Source organism: Dreissena polymorpha, chromosome 13, assembly GCF_020536995.1.
Source record: "Dreissena polymorpha isolate Duluth1 chromosome 13, UMN_Dpol_1.0, whole genome shotgun sequence".
NCBI lineage: Eukaryota > Metazoa > Mollusca > Bivalvia > Myida > Dreissenidae > Dreissena > Dreissena polymorpha.
The window spans coordinates 39263171-39290931 of record NC_068367.1 but is presented as its reverse complement, the minus strand read 5'-3'; the positions used below and the strand labels follow the sequence as shown (position 1 = coordinate 39290931).

At 35.1% G+C, this 27761-nt stretch overlaps 1 protein-coding gene across 1 annotated transcript; it reads right to left on the bottom strand.

Moving 5' to 3' along the window:
• On the bottom strand, positions 1-27761 carry LOC127855487 (sphingosine-1-phosphate phosphatase 2-like). The gene is made up of 3 exons (XM_052391130.1): positions 26966-27761; positions 23112-23201; positions 1-12060 (listed from the first exon to the last, which is right to left on the bottom strand). Exons 1-3 carry the CDS (start codon positions 27599-27601, stop codon positions 11494-11496), a joined length of 1293 nt encoding a protein of 430 aa, XP_052247090.1. The 5' UTR covers positions 27602-27761; the 3' UTR covers positions 1-11493.

Here is a 27761-nt window from a genome sequence, read left to right as displayed (position 1 = left end):
TAGTTACAGTAGTATTTATTGCAATAAAACTACGATCACATTTTGAAAGAACAAATCATTAACATTGGTTTAATGTACACAAACACATTGGGATAACGTTAAAACAAGAAATGTATCATAACAAATCTAACGGCATGTACATCGTATGTGAATAACGATAATTATTTAAATCAATAAACAGAGTGATACCTTTGGATTTTTTCTACCAGGGGGTAGAATGGGACGAATATTAAACCTTAATTAAAACGACACTAGAGCCAATTAATGATAAAATATAAAATAGAACACTATTTATAGCGAACATAAGTAAAGCATTGGAAGGCGATTTCACAGCACACTAGTTCAAACGTACATTTTTAATGATTAAAATTAATAATTACCACATCACCTACAAAGTGCGTACATATAAACACAATGTATATCGACACATTATTTCAATTTAAAGAGGGCAGAAAACACAAATAAAATGTCATGCTTAATTGTTACACTACATAATACAAAACAATGATCCAACACTACAGTTTGCTACATAAATAAAATACAATAATGCATAATGGTTTGAAGGTACTGCTTCAGAGTGTATTACCTTTTTGTTTTCACTTAAAACTTTATTATAAGTTGAATGATATTAAAATAAAATTGTCTTTAAGCATTTGACTATTAATAATATTGTAGAAAAATAAGTTTTCCAACAATTTGAAATGTTATTTGTAATATACTCCGTAACTAAATGTTAATATTTTCTGTCATAGACAAACACGTTTAATTTGAGCAATTTATGCCATTCAAATCTGAGAACTATATGAAGTATATGGTCATAATTATCATGTTACATTCATGGTATGGAAAAATATTGAAAGAAAGTGAAATCTAATAGTATTCTTTGGTGAATATATATATATATATATATATATATATATATATATATATTGTTCAGTGTTTTAGTGACTCCACAAATAGAATTAACAATCCCCATTGAAAGCTGTATATACAGACATTGTGATTTGACTATTAGGAATTCCGGTATTCTTTAAGAAAACTCCAAGTGTTTTGCTTATAATATTTCCAAAAATGACATACAAATATAAATACAAGCGTCCCTTGCATATATTTGTATCATTTGTATATCAAAATTTGGCAGAAATAGTCAACCAAAACACATGAAAACAATTCAATTTACCATGATACTGAGCCCATTTCCGAGGTATATCTAGAGTTTGCACATGCCAAGTGACAAATACCCCTGAAATCTTCTAATATGTAGCAAGTGGTCATCAGGTTATGGATACAATAAATTGAAAATGTGTTAATATTTCTTGACATGAAACAATACAATTTTTATTTTTTAATCTATGAAAATAAAAATATCACTGCATAAAGTAATAACAGTATTAAACAAAACCGTATAAACAATATCATAGGGAATCCGACTATAGAAAGATGATAGAGATACTAATACAGTTTGCACATACATATAGACAGGGCAGAATGCTGTGTAAAAAGCAGTTCATGAAATTTTTATCCTCTTTGCATTGAACTTGTGTGAAAATCGAGGCTTGAATGCAAAATCTGCATCTTCTACGACTGTTTGTTCTCGAGACATAAAACACATTTATAAAACTTCATATAACAAAATAAAAGACAATACAACAAAAACTGGTTAATTGGTTCAATTTTGTCTCACCAGCATATGATTATGAACAAAGTTCATTCAAATACTGAATAGACAAATATGCAATCACAAGTAACTTTAATTGATTATAAACGAGTCACAAACAAACTAGAACATTACAAACACAAAAATCTGTATACTTAATTAGGCATACACTTGCAAATAAATTAAATTATGCATACAATTACTTTAGCATTTTTGGAGGAAATAATTATCATTTAATAACCATACACACAATTTAGGACATGATTTTGGAAAAAATATTTGCCATTTATAATGTTACTTATGTTTTTTATATTTTGATGTCTACATTATTTTCCCACGATTATCTTTAACCACTCCAGTTAACATGAGTAAAAAACATACAAAAACATAAATCTTTATAAGTTCAACAAAACATTTTTAAAACTGATAGAAAGAAAAGTTTAGGAGAATACATGCTTCATGATTATCATACTTGTTTTGCAAATAATGACCATAATGTGCTTAAAGTGTCATCCCAGATTAGCCTGTGCAGTCCGCACAGGCTAATCAGGGACGACACTTTCCGCCTTAACTGGATATTTGCTAAGAAGAGACTTCATTTAAACGAAAAATGTCATAAAAGCGGAAAGTGTCTTCCCTGAGCACAGACTAATCTGGGACGACACTTTACGCACATGCATTTTGCCCAGTTTTCTCAGAACACGACTCATTTTCATATGGGGCGTTAACACACAAATATGCCCTGGAATTGTTAACGATTCCTTAAATACAATATTCAATATCATCACATATTGCAGCTTTTTTGCATGGAACATTTTCATAGTATGACATCAATGAGAAACAGGAGTGGGATATCACTCATGTGTGAGGAAGTATTGAGATGTGGTATCTAAACCATCATGGCAAATGTAGAAATCCCAGATGAAATGTTTCTAGTATCATATTTCTGAGCATGTTGCCAATGAATTGTAATTGAATAGCAATAATGGAGGTCTGTATGTGACTTATAACAAACATTTACAACACTGCAGGATGAGAACAGAAATGTGGCAAATTACAAGTAAAGTTTGAAGCTGATGGACCCAATTTCTTTATTTTTTTGGCTATCCTGACTTTAAGCACAGTCAATGAGTTTAAACCTATTTATTTCAGTACGATCGGATCGAAAGCCTAAGGCTTATTAAAACAAAATCAAATCTTTGTCAGCAACATGACTCGGTGTCCTATAAGTGTGAAGATTAAAAAAAACTCTCCCACATGGGGAATTATACATTTGACCTCTTGGTCGCAAGATGGACACCATATCCACATGCCACAAGGACCTCTGCTGTCACGCCATTTGGCCTTACCTCTGCCCATTTGTGCTATTTACATATTCTTCTTCATATACATGTACAGATGTAATCCCTAGGCAAATGTGTTTTTTTCCCCAACAGTTGACTTTAAGTTCTATGTTTCCATTTACTAAACTTTGTTGCGAGAACTTCCCAAATAAACCTATGGCCTAGATGAAGTCAATACTTTTCATGCACCTATAAAAATAGTCTTGAAATAATAGTTTTTTTTATTGTTATTACCCTTAACCCTTTGCATGCTGGGAAATGTGTCGTCTGCTAAAATGTTGTATGCTGAATTTCTAAAATTAGCATTTTCTTCATTTTTTTTCAAAGAATACTATCAGAATAGCAAACAGTTTGGATCCTGATGAGATGCCACGTTTTGTGGCGTCTCATCTGGATCCAAACTGTTTGCAAAGGCCTTCAAAATTCGGTTCCAGCACTGAAAGAGTTAATTAAGCGTGTAGAATGATGGGATATTCATCACACTAATGAAATTTTAGACAGCACATCCCACTTCAGGGCTTTTTTTCCTTCTTTAGCAAGAACCTTATATTGGCCCCTTTCCCCAAGAAAAAGGCCCCTTCCCCTAAGAGAATTTCTTTAAAATTATGCAATTTTCCCCATATTTCAAGCTTACTTTAATAAGTTCCTTCCCCTTTCTCAATTCTGTTGATAATTATTATCCCAAAAAGGCTAGGCCCTTTCCCCAAATCAAGAAAATAAGCCCTGCACTTGACTATCTCCAACACATTTTTTTTATAGGATAAATTACCGGTACATTAACAGATTTGTGCTATAAATAATCTTTCAAAAACCCATTTATAATTAGCAACACAAGCTTTATATTGTTGGTACTTGGGTGGAATGTGAAACAAATCTTTATAAATAAAGCAACAGCATACGCTGCATTACTTGTTCGTCGATCAACTTTTTCAAAAACACAATTGTGAAATGACCTTGGGCGGATGTATACAATAAAGTGTGATTAATACTTGAACGAGAATTCACATGACTGTCAAGCGGTGATATTTCAAAATACTAGGACTTTGCTCTCTCATAAAGTTTATCTGTTTATCACCATTCTAAACGTCAAGGTATAAAGTTAAACCCGGCTACATAAAAATTGTCAAACAGGGAAGTGTGGTAGAAAAAACACTACAAATCTATATCAGTAAGACCAATAGCCATTTTCACTTTGTTTTCAAGTGGGCTAGGGTTTATGTTATTTTGATGAGTACCATTTTTAAGCAATATTGCATGTTACATGTACATTCCACATTGAAAATTTTGCACGCACATGTACTTGTGAAGTGTTTAAATCTTTCAAAAAAGAAAAAAATCCACAGAAAACGTAAAATCTCCCAAAGTATTTCAGCTTTATGACACATTTAACTAAAGGGTTAAGGGACACAATGACTTTCAACTTCTCTAAACGATAATAAGGAAACCACTTATAAGATATCCTATCCTTCAAATACAAGACACTCCAGATTGTCCAATCTAAAGACTATAATCCCCACTTGAAAATTGTCAATTCAGAATGGCCATAAAACCTTTTTGCAGGGCAAAGTATAACTGAAACATTTACTAGAACATGTACATGGCTTTCACAAGTACTACATTCAACAGTTTATAGATTTTGAAAATATAAATACATGAAATATTCCAACAAAACCTGAATGACTCCACACGTAAATTTAAATTCACAAAATGTATTGATGAAATAGTTTTAAAACACTGATAAATATTTCTGGTCATACATTTTCAAGTACTATTTCCGATATGCCATACAGCAGGCATTGGATCTTTCCATGTAAAATTCATCGTCGTGTTATGCTTTTTCGTCATTTCATTTTATTGTTTACAGTTTGCAGATTTTTATACCAGTTACAAGCTTAGTTTGATCAGATAAAAATGTTTTCCCATCACACATGGTTGAAGCTTCAAGCTATGTTGGATACCGAAATGTGTAGCCGATTTGACAAGTACAGTCTTTATTTTCGGTTATCAAAGATTTTCAAATTCTAAATGATGATTGTCAATCTCAAAATTTTATATTTATATTGTGCAAACACCTTAAGATCAGTAAACTCTTCAAACATAAAATAATTTTAAGATTAACTATAATCTTGTAAACAATAATTCCAATATGCACCGCACCAGCTTAACCCTTTCAGTGCGGGAACCGGATTTTAAAGGCCTTTGCAAACAGTTTGGATCCAGATGAGACGCCACAGAACGTGGCGTCTCATCAGGATCCAAACTGTTTGCTATTTGGATAGTATCCTTTGAAAAAAGTCGAAGAAAATGCTAATTTTAGAAATTCAGCAGACGACATTTTAGCAGAAGACAAATTACCCAGCATGCACCAGCTTAAATGTTCTTAAGATCTTTGCAATTTTACTCTTTTTTTAATACCAGTAACAATTGCTAATTTTTAAATCCAAAGACTTCATTGTAAATCCACCAGATTAGAGAAAAATATTATGTATGTTTTTTTAGCCATTGAAATATGTAAATTTAAGAATTTTAACTGCATACACACATGACAGTATAAAGGGTAAATTTGAGTTGTGGGACCTACAGTATTAAAATTGGAATAAATTATTTAAAAATATTGAAAATTCACCATGCATGATGAACAAAACAAGTTGTGAAAGAACATGCAGTATCATTATGCATTTAAAAAAAAAAAAAAAAAAAACTAACAATGTATACAATTTGCGTAGTCTTCAAAAATTAAATTATTTAGTTCTAATTTGCCTTGTAAGTATGAAGGCACCAAAAGATATCTATAACAAAGTCAGCATCAGCAGCAATTTATAAGAGCTCTGTTAGTGAAAAATTGTAAAGTACATGTATGAACTAACTTTTATAGAAAAAATAAGAAGAAAGTATTAACTAGCTAACATACTCTATTAATAATAGTGGCTAGTAGCGCATATTTATCAAACCAGGGCACTGGAAATGGAAAATGTTTGACATTCATGCAATATGTAATGAATTATTCATTGTCCTATTATAAAGACCGTATACACTATGGGAGTAATGAGGGGAGAGGGGGATGGGGTATAAAAGCTTTATGTTAATTACTTTGCTCATGATACATGTATATGGAAAGAAGCATATTTCAGGTGCAGACTTCGGATCTATCACACTTTTTGCTGAAATTATATTGTAAAGTTTTACCCAAATTGTTATGTCAACAATTGATAATTATTAACTCAATAGAATAATCCGAACTTCCTATTTTTTGGCAAGTTTAATAAGACAATACAAATTCCTCATTTTCGCACATAAACAACGCACCATGTGTGTATACGATGATTGCAGCATCGTTTTTACTTACTTATTTTAACTTTTTGTACTTCCTTAACAACTTTTATTTTCATATATGGTATCCAGAAATCTTGATTTTAATGAAAACAAACAAGAAAGTTGATTAAATCTATTATATGAACACTGAATAATCTAGCCTGGGTAGTCTGCCCCCAAAAGCCTCTTTTAGTCTCTAGAGCAAAATTAGAAAAATACCTGAATACTGCAAATGAAAACTCTAAACTTGTATTAAAATAAAATCTATAAAAATACAAAAACAAAGGATGGACTCATGAATGGCGACATAACTAAGATACATACTTGAGACAATAGCATAAGATTAATAATACTATTGACACACTTCTAATAAATAAACTTTGACGTACGCCCATTCAAACATTGTGATTTACAATAAGACAATTGCACACTTACGCTACAAGCAAAAGTAAACATTAAACAAAAAATGTTATCATGTCATATATAAATGTATGATATCAAGGAAAAGTCGATGAACATAAGTGCAACAAATTATCATTAAAGGTACTCATTCACAGATATTTATTCATGTTAAAAAATGTAAAAAAAAGCATGTTAGTACTAAATATGCGAAATCTTTTGTAAGTGCAATTAAATCATGATTAGCGATAAGAACCCAGGATCGGACTCTTTGATATAAACTTTTATGCTCTGAGTCTCTCTTTTCATAACATTTAAAATTGCCAAAATACAAAAAGCTTGTCCCAGTTCTGTGATAAGACTTGGCTCAAGGTTTGAAATGTGCTTGAATGCCAGTGGACATTTGTCTTAAAACTGCTTTCCAGGGTTTTTTTCCCACTTTTTGGGAAGATAGCCCATGGCTTTGGAATTGGGAATTTTATCGGCATTTTCATGAAATTGGGAAAATAAAATTCATTAGCCTTTTTATTCCAAACAAACAGTCCACTGATTAGGGAAATACTAAATTTGATATAACTCTTCATAATCATTCAAATTAAAAGAACACAATCATATAATACTTTGTTAGATGTAATTGAATTAAAATTTAGATAAAATATGCATTAGACACTTCTTTAAAAAAAAAAAAAAATGTTTTTTTTTTTTTTTTGGAAATTGGGAATTTTTTGTCACATTTTGGGAAAAAAGTATCCTTTTTGGGATTGGGAACATAGCCGAATTTCGGCTATAAAATCGGGCCAAAAAAAAACCTGCTTTCGAAATACAAACAACCCATCTGATTGCAAAATGTATATTGAAAAGCAAGCCTATCATGAGTAAAGGGGAAATAAACAAACATAACTTTTATCTCTCTCTTTAGAACATTCTTAAACCAATACTATCCTACTATCAAGCCAAAATGTCAATATCTTCACAAGTTTGTTTTTTTAATATTTGCATTACACTTAAACATCAATTGAAAATATACAGCCTAAAATCAAGAGATCGCTTTTCAAGATTATAGAATGTTGCCGGTTTTTTTTATATCCACAAACCTAGTTCTATTTACAGATTGGGGGAAATTATATTCTTTTTGGGAAATTATCAATAAGTTTGGTTTGAAATTGCAACATTACCTATCAACTCAAAAGAACATGTAGCATATTCAAATTGCTGCTTCACTATATAAGCAACAAACTTTAAGTTTACCTGTTAGCTTCATTAGATACGTTCTCATGCAGTGAACTGTATTAATACCTTACAGGTGTATTATCTAGTCAACTGTGACCAAGGGAACACTTATGAAATGAAAGAATAATTGCACTCCTTCAATGCACAGGCAATGGCTTACAAATGTCAAGGCTAAGAGAAATCACACTCAATTACTGCTTGCAGCAATATATATCTTCTTTGAAAACAACACTTTTGATAATAAATGGCAATTATAATATATGGTTTTAGGGGAATACATGAAGTGGGAATTATGACCTGATAATAAGCAATCTTGAAAAAAAAAATGTTGTAGTAGAAATCTAAGAAAAACAAATATTTACAAATGTAATCTGAATTTATATCTAAATGCTTAAAAATTATTTCTGTAGAAGAATTTTAAAAAAAGCGAAAAAAAACCCACCTGTACACTTAAAAGATAGAATCAGTTTTTTAAATTCTATATATCACTTTCAGTTCTCTTAAAAAATATTTCCTTACAAAAACTGTCAAATACTACAATGCAAAAAATGTTGAACCGGAAAATCAAAATCAAGACATGTGAATACATATACGTAAAAAGTTGTTCATTTTACATGCTATATAAGTTGGTTTTGTTCCGGCATTCATTAAAAAATAAAATAAGTTTAAGTCACATTCTGACCAAACTAAAAACATAACAGTTCACTACCAGGGCTCTTGCTACCCTTTGGGGGATTGGGGCCAGGGCCCTTAGAGGGGGGAATTTCGCGTCATTTTGGACAAAAAGAGAAATTTTAGAAGATCTTTTCACCAACCATTCATCACGTTAAATTGCTATATTTTAATGTGATTTACATAAATATACATTTAATCAAAGGTTAGTAGCACGATATCAGCTCGCAACAAAGGTATAAAAGTTTAAAAAAAAGAGGGCCAAGATGGCCCTAGTTCGCTCACCTGAGAGGAGTCGGTTCATTCAATCTTTACCAAATGTCAAACTTGACCTAGATATTGTCCAAACATCCTGGTCAAGTTTCATTATTATTTCATCTGCGAGTCATGATCAATGTACCTATGAAGTTTCATGATCTTAGGCGTAAGCATTCTTGAGTTATCATCCGGAAACCATTTTTCTAAGTTGAGTCACCGTAACCTTGACAGCCATTGTGCTAATACCTTTTTTGGCACTGTGACCTTGACCTTTGACCTAGTGACCTGATAATCAATATTGGTCATCTGCAAGTCATGATCAATATACCTATGAAGTTTCATGAACCTTAAGCGTTCTTGAGTTATCATCCAGAAACCATTTTACTATTTCAGGTCACTTTGACCTTGACCTTTGACCTAGTGACCTGAAAATCAATAGGGGTCAACTGCGAGTCATGATCATTGTACCTATGAAGTTTCATGATCCTAGGCACAAGCGTTCTTGAGTTATCATCCGGAAACCATTTTACTATTTCGGGTCATTGTGACCTTGACCTTAGACCTAGTGACCTGAAAATCAATAGGGGTCATCTGCGAGTCATGATCAATGTACCTATGAAGTTTCGTGATCCTTGGCATAAGCACTCTTGAGTTATTATCCGGAAACCATTTTACTATTTTGGGTCATCGTGACCTTGACCTTTGACCTAGTAACCTGAAAATCAATAGGGGTTATCTGCGAGTCATGATCAATGTATCTATGAAGTTTCATGATCCTAGGCATAAGCGTTCTTGAGTTATCATCTGGAAACCATTTTACTGCTTTGGGTAACCGTGACCTAGGTCTTTGACCTAGTGACCTGAAAATCAATAGGGGTCATCTGCGAGTAACGATCAATGTATCTATGAAGTTTCATGATCCTAGGCATAAGCGTTCTTGAGTTATCATCCGGAAACCATTTTACTATTTCGGGTCATCGTGACCTTGACCTTAGACCTAGTGACCTGAAAATCAAAAGAGGTCATCTGCAAGTCATGATCAATGTACCTATGAAGTTTTATGATCCTTGGCATAAGCACTCTTGAGTTATCATCCGTAAACCATCTGGTGGACGGACTGACCAACATGAGCAAAACAATATACCACCTCTTCTTCGAAAGGGGGGGGGGGGGGCATAATGAGAAAACTGCCCCCCTCCCAGCAGCCATGTTAGTCAACTGCCCGGAACCATTTTTGAACTCAACTCTCGTATCAAAGAAACAAATGTTCTGAGCAAATTTCATGAAAATTGGGCCAAAAATGTGACTTCTACTGTGTTCACATCTTTTCACTATATACAAATATAGAAAAATGCCCCGCCCACTGGCGGCCATGTTTTTTCACCGATCCAGACCATTTTCAAACTCGTCCGTGATATCAATAAAACCAATGTTTTGACCAACTTTCATGATGATTGGGCAAAAATTGTGACTTCTAGAGTGTTTACAAGGTTTCTCTATAACCAAATAGGGAAAACTGCCACTATATACATATAGAGAAAAATGCCCTGCCCACTGTTTTTTCACCGATCTCGACCATTTTCAAACTCGTCCGAGACATCAATTGAACCAATGTTTTGACCTACTTTCATGATGATTGGGCAAACATTGTGACGTCTAGAGTGTATACAAGGTTTCTCTATAGCCAAATAAGGTAAACAGCCCCGCCCACTGGCAGCCATGTTTTTCAACGGATCTGAACCACTTTTTGAACTCAACCAAGATATCATTAAGACAAACATTTTGACAAAGTTACATGAAGATTGGGCATTAAAATGTGACTTCTACAGTGTTTGCAAGGTTTTTCTTTTTTTTGAACTAGTGACCTAGTTTTTGACCCGGCACAACCCAGTTTCGAACTCGGCCGAGATTTCATTGGGACAAAGCTTCTGACCAAGTTTCATGAAGATGGGACATGAAATGTGGCCTATAGAGTGTTTACGAGCAAATGTTAACGGACGGACGGACATACAACGGACAAAGACCGATCACAAAAGCTCACCTGAGCAATCAGGTGAGCTAAAAAAAATATTTTTTTGGAGGGGGGAATTTTTAGCTGAAATAGGGGAAAAAAATATACTTTTTTCATGGGGGAAGCCGCCGATATTCAGTGGTCAAAAGTGCAAAAGGAGAGCCCTGACTACACACCCATTCTGCCTCATAAAGGTTTAGCTCGGACAATTAACCAGACACTTTGAACTCCATTGGCATTGATATTGTAGTAAAATTGATTCTTACATGTTGCATATTACCTGTTGTTGATATTTATATTACCTGTTTTTGAATGTATAACAAGTTTAACAGATTACTGTAATAGCCTCAATGCTTCTATTTTAGTGAAAATTTCAAATATTGCTACAATATTAGTACATAGCCATACATGTTTCAGCTTCTTTGAACACTACAATCCCTCTATTGTTATTTCAAGCATGACAATATATGTCGCTATGTTGTACTCATCACAAATTTGTTAAATATGCATCAATAAACTTCATTGCATTATCTACGGTAAACGTGTCTGAGCAACAAATGCCCAACGATAAAACATTGCTTTTGATTGGATGATTCCGATTACAGCGCTGGTCATATGACCTCCATGTAAACGGCAGGACGCCCCAAGCCAAACTTAGTGTGAAGAATAGGAACGGTCCAGCTTATGATGATACCTAAGGTAAGATACGTAATGAATCGATAGGGGACCTGAACCTTCGGCAAGTGCTTGTCAGTCTTCCGCAGCCGAAAAAACGCTATCACCCCTTTTAGCGTAACCGCCTGTACAACGGTCTTCACCAGTATCAAAACCATCACCCCAATCATGAAACGTAAGATTGCACAGGCCACTGCTTTTAGGCTCGGTATAACGACGATAAACAGTCCCTCTGGCGGAACGACGACCGCCATTCCGTTGAAATAGTTCCCCCACTGACCCAAAAGGCACCCGCAAGAGCACGCGATGATTTTCACGGCGTCAGGGCGCGTGTTGTTGCCGATTTCAGGTGCAGGATAGAGAATAGTCGAGAGGGCTATGCACAGGGAAACGAGAACGATTGGCGAGGCCGGGCTGGTCTGGATGAACCAGTCGATCTCCTCGCGGAATGGTAGAATCACCGTAGCAACTGTTACGGATATGAGGCAGCCGGCAATTACATCCTGAAACAGAAAAGTTATAAATTTCATAAAATTTAAATTAACCCCTTACCACCCATTTTGACGAGTCAAGTTACAAACTTTTCTTACTAATTCATGTTTTCAAGGGTGCATTTCAAACTATAAGATACTGATGAGAAGCAAACGGCATCAAAGCTAAACTGAGTTTTTTGCAGGCTGTAATGGTTTTATGCTGGTTGAATAAAGCCTTTTAATATTTGCTTCTGGACGGGAAGGGGTTAAGTGTGTTTGTTTATTTATTTTGTGTAACTGTATTTCAATTTTAACAAGATAAGTATTGATGCAAAGCATCAAAGGGCGTCGGGAATTTCAGTGTAAAAGGCACTCAATGAAGTTACATGGAACGATTTTTTTTCTTCTGTAAATAAACAAAATAGAAAAAGATACTGGTATAACCACTATCTATAATTTTGTGTTATAACCCACAAATAACCATTATTTATGGTGTTGTGTTATAACCCCCAAATAACCATTATCTATGATTTTGTGTTGTAATCCCCAAATATTTCATAGTTCATTTTATTTACATTGGTTTCCTTTTTTTTACTGGCATCCGTGTGCAGTTTTCATTAATGGAACAGAACTGTGTAGGTTTTAAAAAATCTGCTTCATCTTGTAAGCGTAAATTCATATTTTTCTCAACTTCAAGGGGAGATGATTCTGAACTTATTCTTACGTTGCTCATTTACGATAGGGGTTGAGTACTCATTGATATGAAAACACTGTAAAAGTTTGAAAAAAATTTGAATGAAAACTGTAAATAGCATAAAGAAGCTGCATTTCACAATACTTTGAAATTCAGTAAAAGATCATAATAGATTTATTGCTCCGATGTTCATCATTTTCAATAGGGTTCGAGTAATACTGATATAAAAACACTTAACACGTTTGGAAAGATTCAGACGAAAGTTGTGAAATCTTTTAAACAAGTGGAAATTGTTTATTTTGTCAAATTTAATAGAAAAAAATTCTGGACTTATTGTCCCGATGTTTATCATTTTAAATGAGGTAAAAATGCTCATTGATATGAAGAGTAACTGTAAGTTTGGAAAGAATCTGATGAAAACTGTTGACACAATCACCTAACCAAGCAGTTTTTCACTTATATTTTTAAATTCAAAGAGACATAATTCCGGACTTATGGTCCGATATTGCTCATATAGAGTTTGGGTTGGGTTTTTGTTGATAAAAAAAACTACCTCACTTCTCCCTCTCCAGAGCTTAGGGAGAAGTGACTTCTCCCAAAAATTGGAGTCTAGCTTGATCTCTGTGCCCTTCATCATCTGGTATTACTCCTCTATTTTTGTCCCTTACTGGCCTCTCTGGCTTGGCAAACTTTCCTGCTAATCTCTTGGTGATAGAGTACAGATCTTTCGGTCTGTTCTGATAGGCTGCCTCTTCCGCCTCTGTTGCAAGCGTCTCTAGGTAGTTCCTCTTGTCTTCTCTGATACTTCGCTTGACGCTCCTATTTGCTCCGGTGTACTCTTCTTGTGCTTTCACTTTTGCTGCTCCTGATCTGCTGTTGTTTACACTTGCCTTCTTTTCTCGTCTTTCCTCAACTTTCTGAAGCGTCTCTGCTGACATCCACTCCTTGTGAGTGTAAGACTTGGGGCCCAGTACTTCTTGGCATGTTGAAGTCACTGCTTCTTTCACGTTCTGCCACTTCTGCTCTATTGTCCCTTCTTCAAGCAGCTCCTATAGGACCTGGAACTTGTTGGAGAGAGTGACCTTGAACTCTTCTTGCTTCCAGGTATCTTTCAGAGTGGCAGTGTTGTACCGTTGGCGTTGGTTGGGCCCCCCTGTCCAGCTCTTCTTCAGCTTTAGTTTCAATCGGGCTACAAGGAGATGATGGTCCGAAGACACGACTGCTCCTCGCTTTACACATACATCCTGAAGAGAGCGACGAAAACTCCTTGCGATGCACAAGTGGTCAATCTGGTTCTCCATTGACAGGTCTGGTGACACCCAAGTTGCCTTGTGTATCCTTCTGTGGTGGAAAACACTTCCTCCGATGACCAGGTTACTTGTGGAACACAGGTCGGCAAATCTCTCCCCGTTGTCGTTCATCTTGCCTAACCCTTGTTTTCCCATGATCTCCTCATATCCTCGGTTGTCACTGCCGATCTTGGCATTGAAGTCAACCATTAGAATAATGATGTTTCTCTTTGGTCTGTCTTAATTGTATGATGGTTGACAGTCTATTGTAGAAGTTGTCCTTCTCATCCTCTGTACTGTTGTTTGTTGGGGCGTAGCACTGGGTTATGTCCATGTTGATCCTCTTCTTCTTTGTAAGGAAAGAGGCCGTCATGATCTGAGGTCCGTGTGCCTCCCACCCGATGAGCGCTCTCTGTGCCGACCTGGAAAGCATTAGGGCTACTCCCTGGGTGTGTGCTGCATCCTCCTGCTCATGCCCCGAGAACAATAGTAACTCACCAGAAGTCAGTCGCTTCTGCCCAGAGCCAGTCCATCTTGATTCACTGATCCCTAGGATGGTAAGGTTGAACTTCCTCATCTCTGCGGCCACTTGTGCTGTCTTCCCGGTGTCATACATGGTTCGGACATTCCATGTACCGATGGTGGTAGTGGTCCTGGTAGAGATGATGGTCTTCGGCCTGATGGCTTCCAGTTGACACTGGCTTTCACCGTCCGGCGTCATATGTCCTCCAGCTGGAGTTCCACCTTCTCCCAGGTCCGTGATGTCTGTTGTTATTCTGTTTGGCGTTTCTGTAGCAATAAGGTTTCAACAGGGTAGGGTAGCTAGCCCTATGCCCAACCCTCCTCCTTTTTCAGCACGGGCTTGGGACCGTCCTTGGCGGAGTTATATCAAATTTAGTATTATACCCTAATCAGTGGACTTTTCATGTGAAAAAAAAAGGCTAATGAATTTATTTTCCCAATTTCATGAAAATGCCAATAAAATTCCCAATTCCAAAGCCATGGGCTATCTTCCCAAAAAGTGGGAAAAAAAACCTGTCCACTAAATAAGCAAATTAGAAAAACCACAAAATAAATATAATTTGATTATGTTTTGTTTTTATACAAAACCAGAAAGTTTTGCGTTTTGCCCAGCCCCTGTGATCTTACCCCTGTGATCAGTTGTGGATCAATTATTAATTAAAACAATTAGCTTTGCATTATTGGCAATAAATGTTTAATAAATGTAATAGGCACAAATGCAGTACTTATTTACACTAATTTACACAAAAAATCACCACTATGCAAGATATTCTTAAAACAAAAATATATACATTGATCAGTAAAATAACTTCTCCTCCCATAAGCAAAAAAAAATGCATTACATACTAGTCCCCTCACTCCAGAGCGACGCCAATTACAGTCCATTAACATACTTTTGTCAGAGTTAATTCAGTTACAATGTATGTGCCTCATTTCAGAGGTTAAATATGGATTTGTATTCTGCGATGTATTTGCATCAAGAAAACTCACTTTGAAAAATGTTATTTGTGAACCGTGATAGAACTCGTTCAAGGATGAGAGGAATTTTTTTTTTTGTCAAGCCAGCTAGAGGCTTGTTGATTGATTATGGAGAATTGCAGTAGTTAACCCTTAAAGCGCTGGAGCTGAATTTTAAAGGCCTTTGCAAACAGTTTGGATCCAGATGAGACGCCACAGAACGTGGCGTCTCATCAGGATCCAAACTGTTTGCTATTCTGATAGTATTCTTTGAAAAAAAAATGAAGAAAATGCTTATTTTACAAATTCAGCAGACGACATTTTAGCAGAAGACAAATTTCCCAGCATGCAAAGGGTTAAGTTTCATCTTCTCAATCAAATAACCTGTAAGTAGTGGAAAAAAGTGAAATGACTCGTTATACAATATAGTGCCCTAAAAAACTGGTGGACCAAAGGTCAAGTACAGTTACAAATTTTGTTGACTGAGCAGAAATTTGTTGGACTCTGTTTGCAGACTGCTTAACATCAAAGACTGATAAATAAGCTTTGTTGATACACTTTTTTAACAGTCAAGTCATAAATTAGTTGTTGTTTTGTTTTTTTACCAAGAAATATTTGTTTAGCTTTCTAATATAAATAATGTGTTTTTTATAATGATGTAAATATTTGTATGCTTGCTTTTATTATTGGCCAGAGGCAAATGACACATTACTATCATTCACTTATATTATCCCAATTAATATATAAGCAGTAGACGTTCATTTGCTCATAGCATGTTTTTTTGTATACTTTTTTCCCTTGGGAATGGGTCCCCCTACAGGCCCCAAATTTTATATAAAAAAACACAACAGGAGACGAAATATTGCCTAACCACGGTTAACATTTGTGCCAATGGCCAATGTGACTTTGAGGTTTGAGATACAGAGACAGTTATTACATGCCACACCAAGTCTTCCAAACTGTGCGAAGTTATTTTTAAATGCAAAGTTATCCTTAAATTTATCCATGTAATATTATGTATGGCAAAGTAATGGCTGAGACAGGAATGTTTCCACGACCATCCGGACGGACGCAGAAGTGCATAGACTGCATTAAATACTGCTATATGACGCCTTCTTCCAACCGGACAGGGGCAGTGAATTGGGAGCGCACAAAAGTCAAAGTACAAGTAGGAAAAATACACATGACATATAGTAATCTCTCTAAATGTCAAGGTCCACTACAATCTGATTCTGATTTCATCATACATGCATGTGTGCATTAGCCTTAATATATCTTTGCTTATTACAGAGACTTAGTTCACTTAGGTCATTTTTCTCAACTGCAAATAAATGAATACATGATTTATCATAAAATGGTACAGATTAATACCACTTCACTTCTCAGCTGTGAATGATAATAATAATTTAATCGGTTATCACAATTTCATCACCAAATTTATCATGTTTGTACCATTCGCATGTAGACGTATATTGACGCAAAAACTGTATATCATGTATTGAATTTCAAAATGACCATATGATAATATACATGTAACTTAATGAACTTGTTTCATGATATCAAATTTAGAAGGGCAGTGTTCTAGCCCATGCAGAAATATCATAGAAAGTGGCATAAACGGATCACAGCTAATCATTTTCTTTAGTTTTTGAGACCCAAACTATCACACCAAAAACAAGAGGGCCATGATGGCCCTGAATCGCTCACCTAACAAACCAAATACGATCCAAACCCAGTTTTCATCAAGATAAACATTCTGACCAAATTTCATAAAGATTGGATGAAAACTGTGACCTCTATTGTCTACACAAGGTTTTCCTAAATTTGACCTATTGACCTAGTTTTTGACCCCAGGTGACTCAAATACAATCCCAACACAGATTTTATCAAGATAAACATTCTGATCAATTTTTATAAAGATTGGATGAAAACTGTGACCTATATTGTCTACACAACAGGGGTTCTGAAATATTTTATGAGTCTACTTGTCCACGGACAAGTTGGACCCACAAATTCACTTGTCCGTATCAAAGAAGTACTTGTCCGTACTTTTAAGATAAATAAATGAAAACATCATTACTAATTAAGCAAATAATACAAACATACACTTTTGTTACGTTCTATTTTTGATTATATACATAGTTAATTAGAAAATACAAGCAAGATGTGCAAACAATAAGAACACGTTTAAGTCACACATGATACCATCTCTGATATTTTATAATCTCAACATGACTAGAAGATTCACTTGAAATAAAATAATCTCCGCTAAATATAAGTATATAATTATACGCTTATGAAGGAAACTCCTTACAAAATTTTACATTTACACACACCGGTAACGTTTTCAATCCACGGAAATTCAATTAGCCAAGACTCAACAAGTTCTCGTTTCCGCTTGGCGTCGTATGCTTTATCATATTCATACTTGGCTTTTCTCTTCTTTTCCGAAGCCGAACTGATTTTATCATTGGTCTGATTAGCATCATGGCTTGACGTTAAAGTGGTTTTATTTTAAAAAATCGAATGCAGGTCGGTAAAACATGTTTGCGACCATTTGCAATTTACGAAAAATGTTATCTAATGCGTGATTGCCTGTTGCTATACACGTGCGCTGCTTTCTCTACTATAAATGTTACCTTATGCGTGATAGGCTTTTGCTATATACGCGTGGACTTGTTTACTACATTAAATAATTATTATCGGCAAATAACCCACCTCCAGTTAAAAAAGTGTGCTAGTCCGCAGATTAATCATTAGCTATTTATATAAACTTTCGTTTTTTATTTTCGGAAAATATTGAAGTTTCGTTCTCGAAACAAAATTTACCGCGGAAATTTTACTTGTCCAAGGACAATCCAGCTTTCAAAAAACTGCTTGCCCAGAAGGGGAAATCGACGACTCGGACAGCATATTTCAGAACCACTGCACAAGGTTTTTCTATTATTTGACCTAGTGACCTTGTTTTTGACCCCAGATGACCAAAATACAATCCAAACCCAGATTTCATCAAGACAAACAATCTGACCAAGTTTTTGACCCCAGATGACCAAAATACAATCCCAACCCAGATTTCATCAAGACAAACATTCTGACCAAATTTCATGAAGATTGGATGAAAACTGCAGGGCCCTCACACTCCTTTGGGGGAAGGGGTCCGCAGCCCTTAGGAGGGGGAATTTTCGCGGCGTTTCCCTTTTTGGGGGATTTTTTTTACTTACTCTCTCATTATTTCATTTGCACATGTTTGCACTATATTCATTGTATTTTTCATAATTTAGTATGTTTGAAAAGATTAAATTGAAATAGAATTGAGATATAATAATCATGAGACACATCTTTCTATTAAAAAAAAATAATATTTTTTTTTTAGGGGGAATTTTTCCCCACAAAAGGGGAAAAAGTATACTTTTCAGGTGGGGGACTGCCGCAGAAATTCGGTGGCAGATTTGATAGATTCAGGGCCCTGACCTGTGACCTCTATTGTCTATACAAGGTTTTTCTATTATTTGACCTAGTGACCTAGTTTTTGACCCAAGATGACCCAAATACAATCCCAACCCTGATTTCATCAAGATTAACATTCTGACCAAATTTCATAAAGATTGGATGAAAACTGCAACCTCTATTGTCTATACAAGGTTTTTCGATTATTTCACCTAGTAACCTAGTTTTTGACCTAGTGACCTAGTTTTTGACCCCAGATGACCCAAATACAATCCCAACCCAGATTTAATCAAGATAAACATTCTGACCAAATTTCATAAAGATTGGATGAAAACTGTGACCTCTACTGTCTACACAAACAAACTGTTGACGTTTTTTCTATTATTTTAACTAGTGACCTAGTTTTTGACCTCAGATGACCCAAATACAATCCCAACCCAGATTTCATCAAGATAAACATTCTGACCAAATTTCATAAAGATTGGATGAAAACTGCGATCTCTTTTGTCTACACAAGGTTTTTCTATTATTTGACCTAGTTTTTGACCTAAAGACCTAGTTTTTGACCCCAAAGGACCCAAATACATTCCCAAGCCAGATTTCTTCAAGATAAACATTCTGACCAAATTTTATAAAGATTGGATGAAAACTGCGACCTCTATAATGTCTACACAAGGTTTTTCTATTATTTGACCTAGTTTTTGACCTAGTGACCTACTTTTTGACCCCAGATGACCCAAATACAATCCCAACCCAGATTTCATCAAGCTTAAACATTCTGACCAAATTTCATAAACATTGGATAAAAACTGTGACCTCTACTGTCTACACAAACAAATTGTTGATGATTTTTCAATTATTTGACCTAGTGACCTAGTTTTTGACCCCAGATAACACAAATTCATTCCCAACCCAGATTTCATCAAGATAAAGATTCTGACTAAATTTCATAAAGATTGGATGAAAATTGCGACCTCTATTGTCTACACAAGGTCTTTCTATTATTTGACCTATTATGTGACCTAGTTTTTGACCTAGCGACCTAGTTTTTGACCCCAGATGACCCAAATACAATCCAAACCCAGATTTCATCAAGATAAACATTCTGACCAAATTTCATCAAGAATGGATGAAAACTGTGACATCTACTGTCTACACAAACAAATTGTTGACAAACACACGCACATACGGACGCCGGACATCACACGGTCACTTCGTGACAGGTGAGCTAAAAATCAGCACAAAATGTTACTCTGTAGAAGAGGTTAACCTATATAAGAAACAGCATCTAACTTGAGGAAAATTGTACACCAGCAATTTTTCTAACATGAATTTTAGTCAAGAATATTAGAAATTATTATTCAGTGTACATCAAATGTGTGACATTGTTACTTTTTTATTTCATGATAACTGTTCATTCTTGACCAAAACATGTTCATGCAACAGACAACTCAGTCTTGGAAAACAAAGCAAATCCTCTTTAATGAAAAGAAAAACATTCCATGCATTATGTTATCAGGGTTTGTTTTGGGTTGTGGGTGATGGGGCCTTTAGCCTTTACATGGGGGAAATTTTCTGCGTGATTTTCAACTTTGGGGGAAAAATTGTGCGCGTTATTTTTTTAATGGAGGAAATATTAAGAGTCTTACGTTTACTGTTAAATGGGTTATTTTCTTCATAAATCAATGTTTCTGGCTAATTTACATTTCATTAGACAATTTTACAGTGGGATTGCCCTGTTTTTCTTCTCCTTTAACATTTCCCAGTGCTCCAGCTAGGCCTAAATTGAAGGGCACCCAGGGTTTTTTTTCCACTTTTTGGGAAGATAGCCCATGGCTTTGGATTTGGGAATTTTATCGGCATTTTCATGAAATTGGGAAAATTAATTCTTTAGCCTTTTTTTTCCACACGAAAAGTCCACTAATTAGGGAAATACTAAATTTGATATAACACTTTATAATCATTAAAATTAAAAGAACAAAATCATAAAATACTTTGTTAGATGTAATTGAATTAAAATTGAGATATAATACGCATAAGACACTTCTTTCCAAAAAAAAAAAAAAAAAAAAAATTTTTTTTTTTATTTTTTTTTGGAAATTGGGAATTTTTTGCCACATTTTGGGAAAAAAGTATACTTTTTGGGATTGGGAACATAGCCGAATTTCGGCTATAAAATCGGGCCAAAAAAAACCCTGGCACCCCACCCTGCCCTCCTGAACCTTTATTTATTCCTCATTGTAGACATTATATTTGAATTGTTTAATAATAATGGGAATAATATATTCTAACAATAATTATTAATAACATATAAATTAACATGCAAGAGGAAGCATTCCAGAAACACCCGCGCGCTTGAAAGTGCCCTTTTGACAAAATACTGCGCGTCCAAAGTGCCCTTTTGACAAAAAAGCCCTTCCTGCCCTTTTCAAATCCTAGCTGGAGCACTGATTTCCCCTAATGCTTCCAATGTCTAATGTCCTCCTCTGTCAATAACTGGTCTGGCCCTGACAATTAAACATTGAATAAATGAATGTTCAAACGTTTTAAATACACTTTTAATATTTAACATGTGTACTTATATATATATTAGTGCTGCAACAATACGCCAAAAACCGTATTGCAATATATTGTCAGTTCAAAAACCCGTATTGCAATATATCGCAATATATTGCTAACTTGTACCAAAATTATAACTTGCCAATTACCCAATAATCCCATAAATTCCAATTTTAAAGCAAATTCTGGTAAATATTTACTATAAATGTGCTCAAGAATAATAAGAAACACAAACATTTGCAAATTTTCTTAAGTATCAAATACATTTTTGCAATTGTTACTATTTAAAGATGTGATGAAATAACGTCCAACCGGGGCGTTTTTCCCACTGAACACGCGTAATTCAGCTGACGTGATGTTCCCGTTTTTATACAACACAAAATACACCCATACTTTCCATGCGACGTTCTACATGTCTGTATAATTTTCGCGCGCTTTTTATTGAGACAAAGGATAAAGCACTTTTTATTTGACGCTATAATTTTTTATTGTCGCGTTAGCATTCAAATTTGGAAGCGTGTTTCCGAAATTCGGATTACAAATAATGCTCAAATCAGAATCGAACGAAACATTTACAGCTGTGCGCAATTAATTCAACGATAATCTGTTCAAAAGCATCGAATGAATGCTCCCATGTAACAACGCTACTCCGTATAATACACTTTTTAGAATGCTTTTTTTACGTAAAAAATAATTTACACTGCTTTGTTTTGTTTACCTTTTTATCATTATTTCGGATGGCTTTTCTGGACGAAATGTGAATGAATTTTTGTAAAATTTTCGTACCGGTATGATGAAAATCATATCGCAATACAATATGCAGATTGCGTATTGCGATATATACCGATATACCGGTATATTGTTGCAGCCCTAATATATATATATATATATCAATCACAAGATGTTACCAGCAATTGATGAGGTGGGCTAAAAAAAAACACCTGACGAGTACATGTATTATAATATTGCAATCAAGCTGTATTTCAATCAGTGATAATGTTTAATTTTTAACCAATGAGCTTTTAAAGTGCACATGTGCTGAAACCATGAGCTTTTTCCAAAAGCAATGAGCTTTGTTGGTTTTTAAATTAGTAATAAAAAAAACTTTGAAACATCAGCAAATTTGAATGATTCATAAACATGTTAATTTCTAAAAGAAACTGTTATAACTAAAAACTTGGATGTTCGCAATTTGTATCGATGTGGAAGGAGTTTTGGAACTGAATTTATATTTCTCAACTTGAAAAACAGCCCTCACCCGTTCGGTCGAGTATTTAACAAATTTTACTCGCCCGACCGTCAACTTCACTCGCATATGAGAGCGGTCGAGTGGATTCTTCAACCCCTGGCTACAAAGCAGTGATTTTTCTTGTTCAAATTTAGGTCCCGTAGGGGGACCCATTGCCAATGGAAAAAAGGGTATATGTTTCCCAAATGGGACCTAAACATTCACTTTTATTATACATTTTAAAGAATATGTTAGTACAAAATCAACACAATTTATTGTCCAATATTATGAGAAGTGATTATTCCTAATCCAAAGAGAACCTGCCACATTCCAAAACTGTTAAAAAAAACACTGAAAAATAATCATAATTTAGTTTTTTACTTACCAGTAGTGAATGCACACCAAGGTATAATCGGCTGCCACACGTCATCAAACACCAGAGTGAGGCAAGTGCAATGATCAAAGGTGAAGATACCTGCAAAGATGAAAAAAGTGTTGATATTTGTATTTGGATGCTTCAAGTTGACAAATTAAAGTAAACCCAGGAGGAAAAATGCGCCCTGTACAGGACTTGGAAGTTGAACAATACCACAGTGCTAAGTCAATTGATATAAACTGTGTTGGTGGTTCTTAAATTGAAATATGCAAGGCTGACCTGCTTAAAAAATATATACCGGTATTCAGTTAACATGTCTAAATCAAAGTACATAGCTTTGCAGGGGGTTTTCACCACTGTCTGCGCCTCGTGAAAACGGAGGCATTCCCAAAGCAAAGGGCGCCATTCCCAATCAAATCTAGATGACATTTTTCCCAATTACAATAAAGAATTTTTCTTTCAAAATCATAAAAAAAAGTTTTCAAACACTAATGACAATTACAGTCAGGGCTTTTTTTCCTTCTTTGGGACCCGCCGAAAAACGGCCCTTTCCCCTCGGATTTTTTTCCCCTCAGCAGGTTAATTTTCCCCCAGACTTCATTTTTTCCCCTTAAAAAAACTTAAACTTTAAATACATAAGTTAACCTGATCCAGTGTAGAAAATATGACATATTGCATAATTAAATTATCTGTTGCCTTGAATTTGATTTAAAAACAGCAAAATATGTTAAATTGATTATTTAAGACTTTCCTTATTTTCCCCATAATCTGGCGTTTCGCGTGATTTTTCCCCCAAAATCCGGCATTTAGCGCGATTTTTTTCCCCTAAAAAAAGACCAGGCCCTTTCCCCCAAATCAGATAAAAACCCCTGAGAGCCACTTTCCTTTATCCAATACGTTATATACATGTAGCATGCGTTTAACGACTCAGATGTCAGCACATTTAGCATGCAGATTCTTCTACCAACATTTACAGCGATAAAGTGCAAACTGTTCCGCAATATTTTGCAAAATTTAACAGGAACTGCAAACAACACATTCTAATCCAACTCCGTAGATGCTTATTTCTATTTTAACGTGTTTTTGCGACCTGCTGAAAATTAACATTAAAAACATTCATAACATATAGACTAGCAACGTATTTAATTTAATACAAATCAATCAATTTAAATGTACCATCACTCTAAGAAGTATCTTTTCGGTTAAAATTCTATGGTCAAGCAAAATCCATAAAATATAATGTACGAAACAGGTACAGTCAAGTTACCATTACCGGATCAGTAGCGTAATTAAGTTGTTCTGGTGAAAAGCAATAAATGTTTGAGACTTCTTTTACACCAGTTTGATGAAATATTACCTTTGCTTACTGATTCAGCAAACAGTCTTATTTTTAAAGGCGGGAAAATTGTGTTTGTGATATCGTTTTTTCGCCGCAGAATTTATGCAGTAACAGATCAGTTGTAGCCATAACGGATCACGTGACTGAAACTGCTCAGAGGGGCATCTAACACCATACATGCCAGACGTCCCGATCTCGGCGGGACAGTCCCGCTTTTGGGCCCTTTGTCCCGGCGTCCCGATATGAGACGATTTGTCCCGACATTCGTAAAAAACGATGTAAGGTCTATAGGTTCCCAATAAAATTCGCTATTCAAGCTCTGTTTCACTAACACTTACCACCGCTAATCCCTTTATTGCCCCCAATTAACAATCCGATTCTACTTCTCGTGTGTACCAGTGTTGTTTATGACACCTCATCAGCGATATATCGGCTAATTATTGATTTTATCAGGCATTCACACCATGGTGGTCTTCAAGATAGTGGTCGCTTATTGCTATCGATAGTTGTATTATAATGAAATAAATGTTGAAAATGTGTTTGTTTTTGTCTTTGTTTGAAACGGTTTACAAAACAATTGTTTTGTAAAATTAACTCTACGTCATTAATGAGTCTTTTACATTCAATGTTTAGTTCCAAAATAGCGGGATAATCCGAATGTGCAATATACCAAAATCGCAACAAACAGTCCAATTAGTGATACCCATCCTGTCTAGTGTAATTGGGGGTAATTGTAAAAAAACAACAAGGTGCTATGCATGATAGTTTGACCCTACTCCAATTAAGCTAAAAACAACGAGGTGCTATGCATGACAGTTTGACCCTACTCCAATTAAGCCGCGACAATTGACAAGTAAGTTTACTGTAACCCGTACTTTCAGTGTACTTGATAGCCTTCCCTGCGTTAATGTTTGCCATTGAAAGTAATATAATGAGTATTGTTGTCGTAATGTTCAAGATTTTGTACTCTAAAAAGATGAATATTATCTTTGTTGTTTGCTATAGTCTTATTTAATAAAACTGTTATTGTTATGTTTTAGATTTCATGCTTCATATTAGATGTTTTATGTCTTGAATAAAAGTATCAAGAGTTTTTATTAGTACTATACTGACTACAGTAAAGGTGGAACGATAGATCGTTTTAGGTGTCCTGCTTTTTGGTCAAATGTCCCTACAATTTTTTATGGAATGTCCCGCGCTGGACCTAAAAAATTCTGGCATGTATGTCTAACACGCTAACAATGAACTGTCGAAACATAAAATGTTTTGTTAACAATGACAGTTATAAATTATATTCATTTTTTTAGTAAATGTTTTCTATATGTGATCTTGTTTCCACACTTTACGAATGGTGTTCTTGTGTGAATTATCTGTTGAAAATCCTAAAAAGATCGAAAAGATATTGGCATCTTTAAAAACATGTAAATTGTTTGAATCATATCTGATCATCGATATTGAACATGTAACATATATAAAACATTAAGATTGAGATCATTTATTGTAAGAATCGACAAGATTGGCATAAATTTTAATATAATATATTATCAATACGCATATTATCACGCTTGATCCGTTATTGTCCTAATTCTTTCATTTAAGGTGTTGCAAAATCTTTAACACTAATCAAAACTGAAATGGACTTTTGCAGGCAGAAAGACAACTAAATGGCCTGCGTATATCTCTTACTTTACAACAGAATTATAGCATGTGTCCGCGAAAACTGTTCAACCTCGATTTGGAAACGAGACTGAAGTCAACAAAGTCGTATATACATGTCAGCAAAACATACCAAAATGTTTAACAAAGAGTAGCTCCAATTACAACTCAATCAATGCTTGTTAAAGAACAGGCCTAGAAGAAACTACAGTGTGCAAAATATCATCTAAAAATGTCAACTATTTATCCCGTAAGGCAGACTTGAACATCAAAGTCAGGGTTTTTTTGGCCCGATTTTATAGCCGAAATTCGGCTATGTTCCCAATCCCAAAAAGTATACTTTTTTCCCAAAATGTGGCAAAAAATTCCCAATTTCCAAAAAAGAATTCTAATGTGTATTTTATCTCAATTTTAATTCAATTACATCTAACAAAGTATTATATGATTTTGTTCTTTTAATTTGAATGATTATAAAGGGTTATATCAAATTTAGTATTTCCCTAATCAGTGGACTTTTCGTGTGGAAACAAAGGCTAATGAATTTATTTTCCCAATTTCATGAAAATGCCGATAAAATTCCCTATTCCAAAGCCATGGGCTATCTTCCCAAAAAGTGGGAAAAAAACCCTGAAAGTGATCCGCTATGGGTATTGATCCGGTAATGGTAAATTGACTGTACTATCTTATAGTATCTTCCTATTCGAGTTTTGTTGTAAATTTGTTGATGAATGCCTTACTAAAATCATTTTTTGTTTTCAACAATTATTATGTACAAAAGTGAATGACAGTTGTTTTTGAAAAATTGTTGATGACAGATGTTTTACATGATTGATGATTATTTTTTAAATTTTTTAATGAAGTACTTTACCTGATAACGGTTAATTATAACGAATGCCATTGTAAGAGGTATGGAAGAAGCGGCCACTGCGTGAGTCGAAGGCAGCGAAAACTCCTGGGCAAAATCAACATCGAGCCGCACCACAGGGGGCGTTGCAGGGCGACTCCACTGGAAAATGTCCTTGAGGACCTGTCCGAGGTACATGGAGATGGTCCATACTACAACTGTCTGACGCATCATGTACGTGTCCACGTTCCAAAACAGGAATGGTAAGCAAGTAAGGTAAAATGCCTCATCCCCGAAAAAGGACGCAAACCTAAACGCAAAGTAGATCCAACGGTATCTGATCCTGTGAGGCGTTATTTTGTACAGCTTCCCTTTGCAAAGCCCATTTTCGGAGTCAGAATCATCGGAGGTGAACGGGGGCACGCCCTCTTTTTGTAGATCGTTATTCGTGACCCGGTTGTTGTTCTTATAGCGACCGTGCAGGACGTAGTTTTCGGTGTCGATGTCTTTCACGTACTTCTCGTATTTCTCTTCCGAGTCATAGCGTTCGCTTGTTTCACACTCGTCCGTTAAAATTTGATCAGGTAAACGTTCAATTCCGAGCACCTGTTGAAATTTTGCAACTATTCTTGGGTCGTTCAATGTGTCAATTATACCCATTTTCCACTCACTTTTTGGAGCCGCAGAATTTTAAAACTTAATCTGGAATGTATGTCACAATCAATCTTTGTTGACAATCACTAGTCACTATCTTAAATTGGCATTTTTATCTACGAGAAACACCTGACGGTCGCTAGCGCCATCACGTGATAAACCAGGT

Coding starts and splice junctions, on each gene's coding strand:
- LOC127855487 (XM_052391130.1), bottom strand. CDS start 27,601: ATGGGTATAATTGACACATTGAACGACCCAAGAATAGTTGCAAAATTT. Junction 23,202..26,965: donor TTATAATTAACCGTTATCAG/GTAAAGTACTTC, acceptor TCATCTTTGCAG/GTATCTTCACCTTTGATCAT. Junction 12,061..23,111: donor TTGGTGTGCATTCACTACTG/GTAAGTAAAAAA, acceptor TTTCTGTTTCAG/GATGTAATTGCCGGCTGCCT.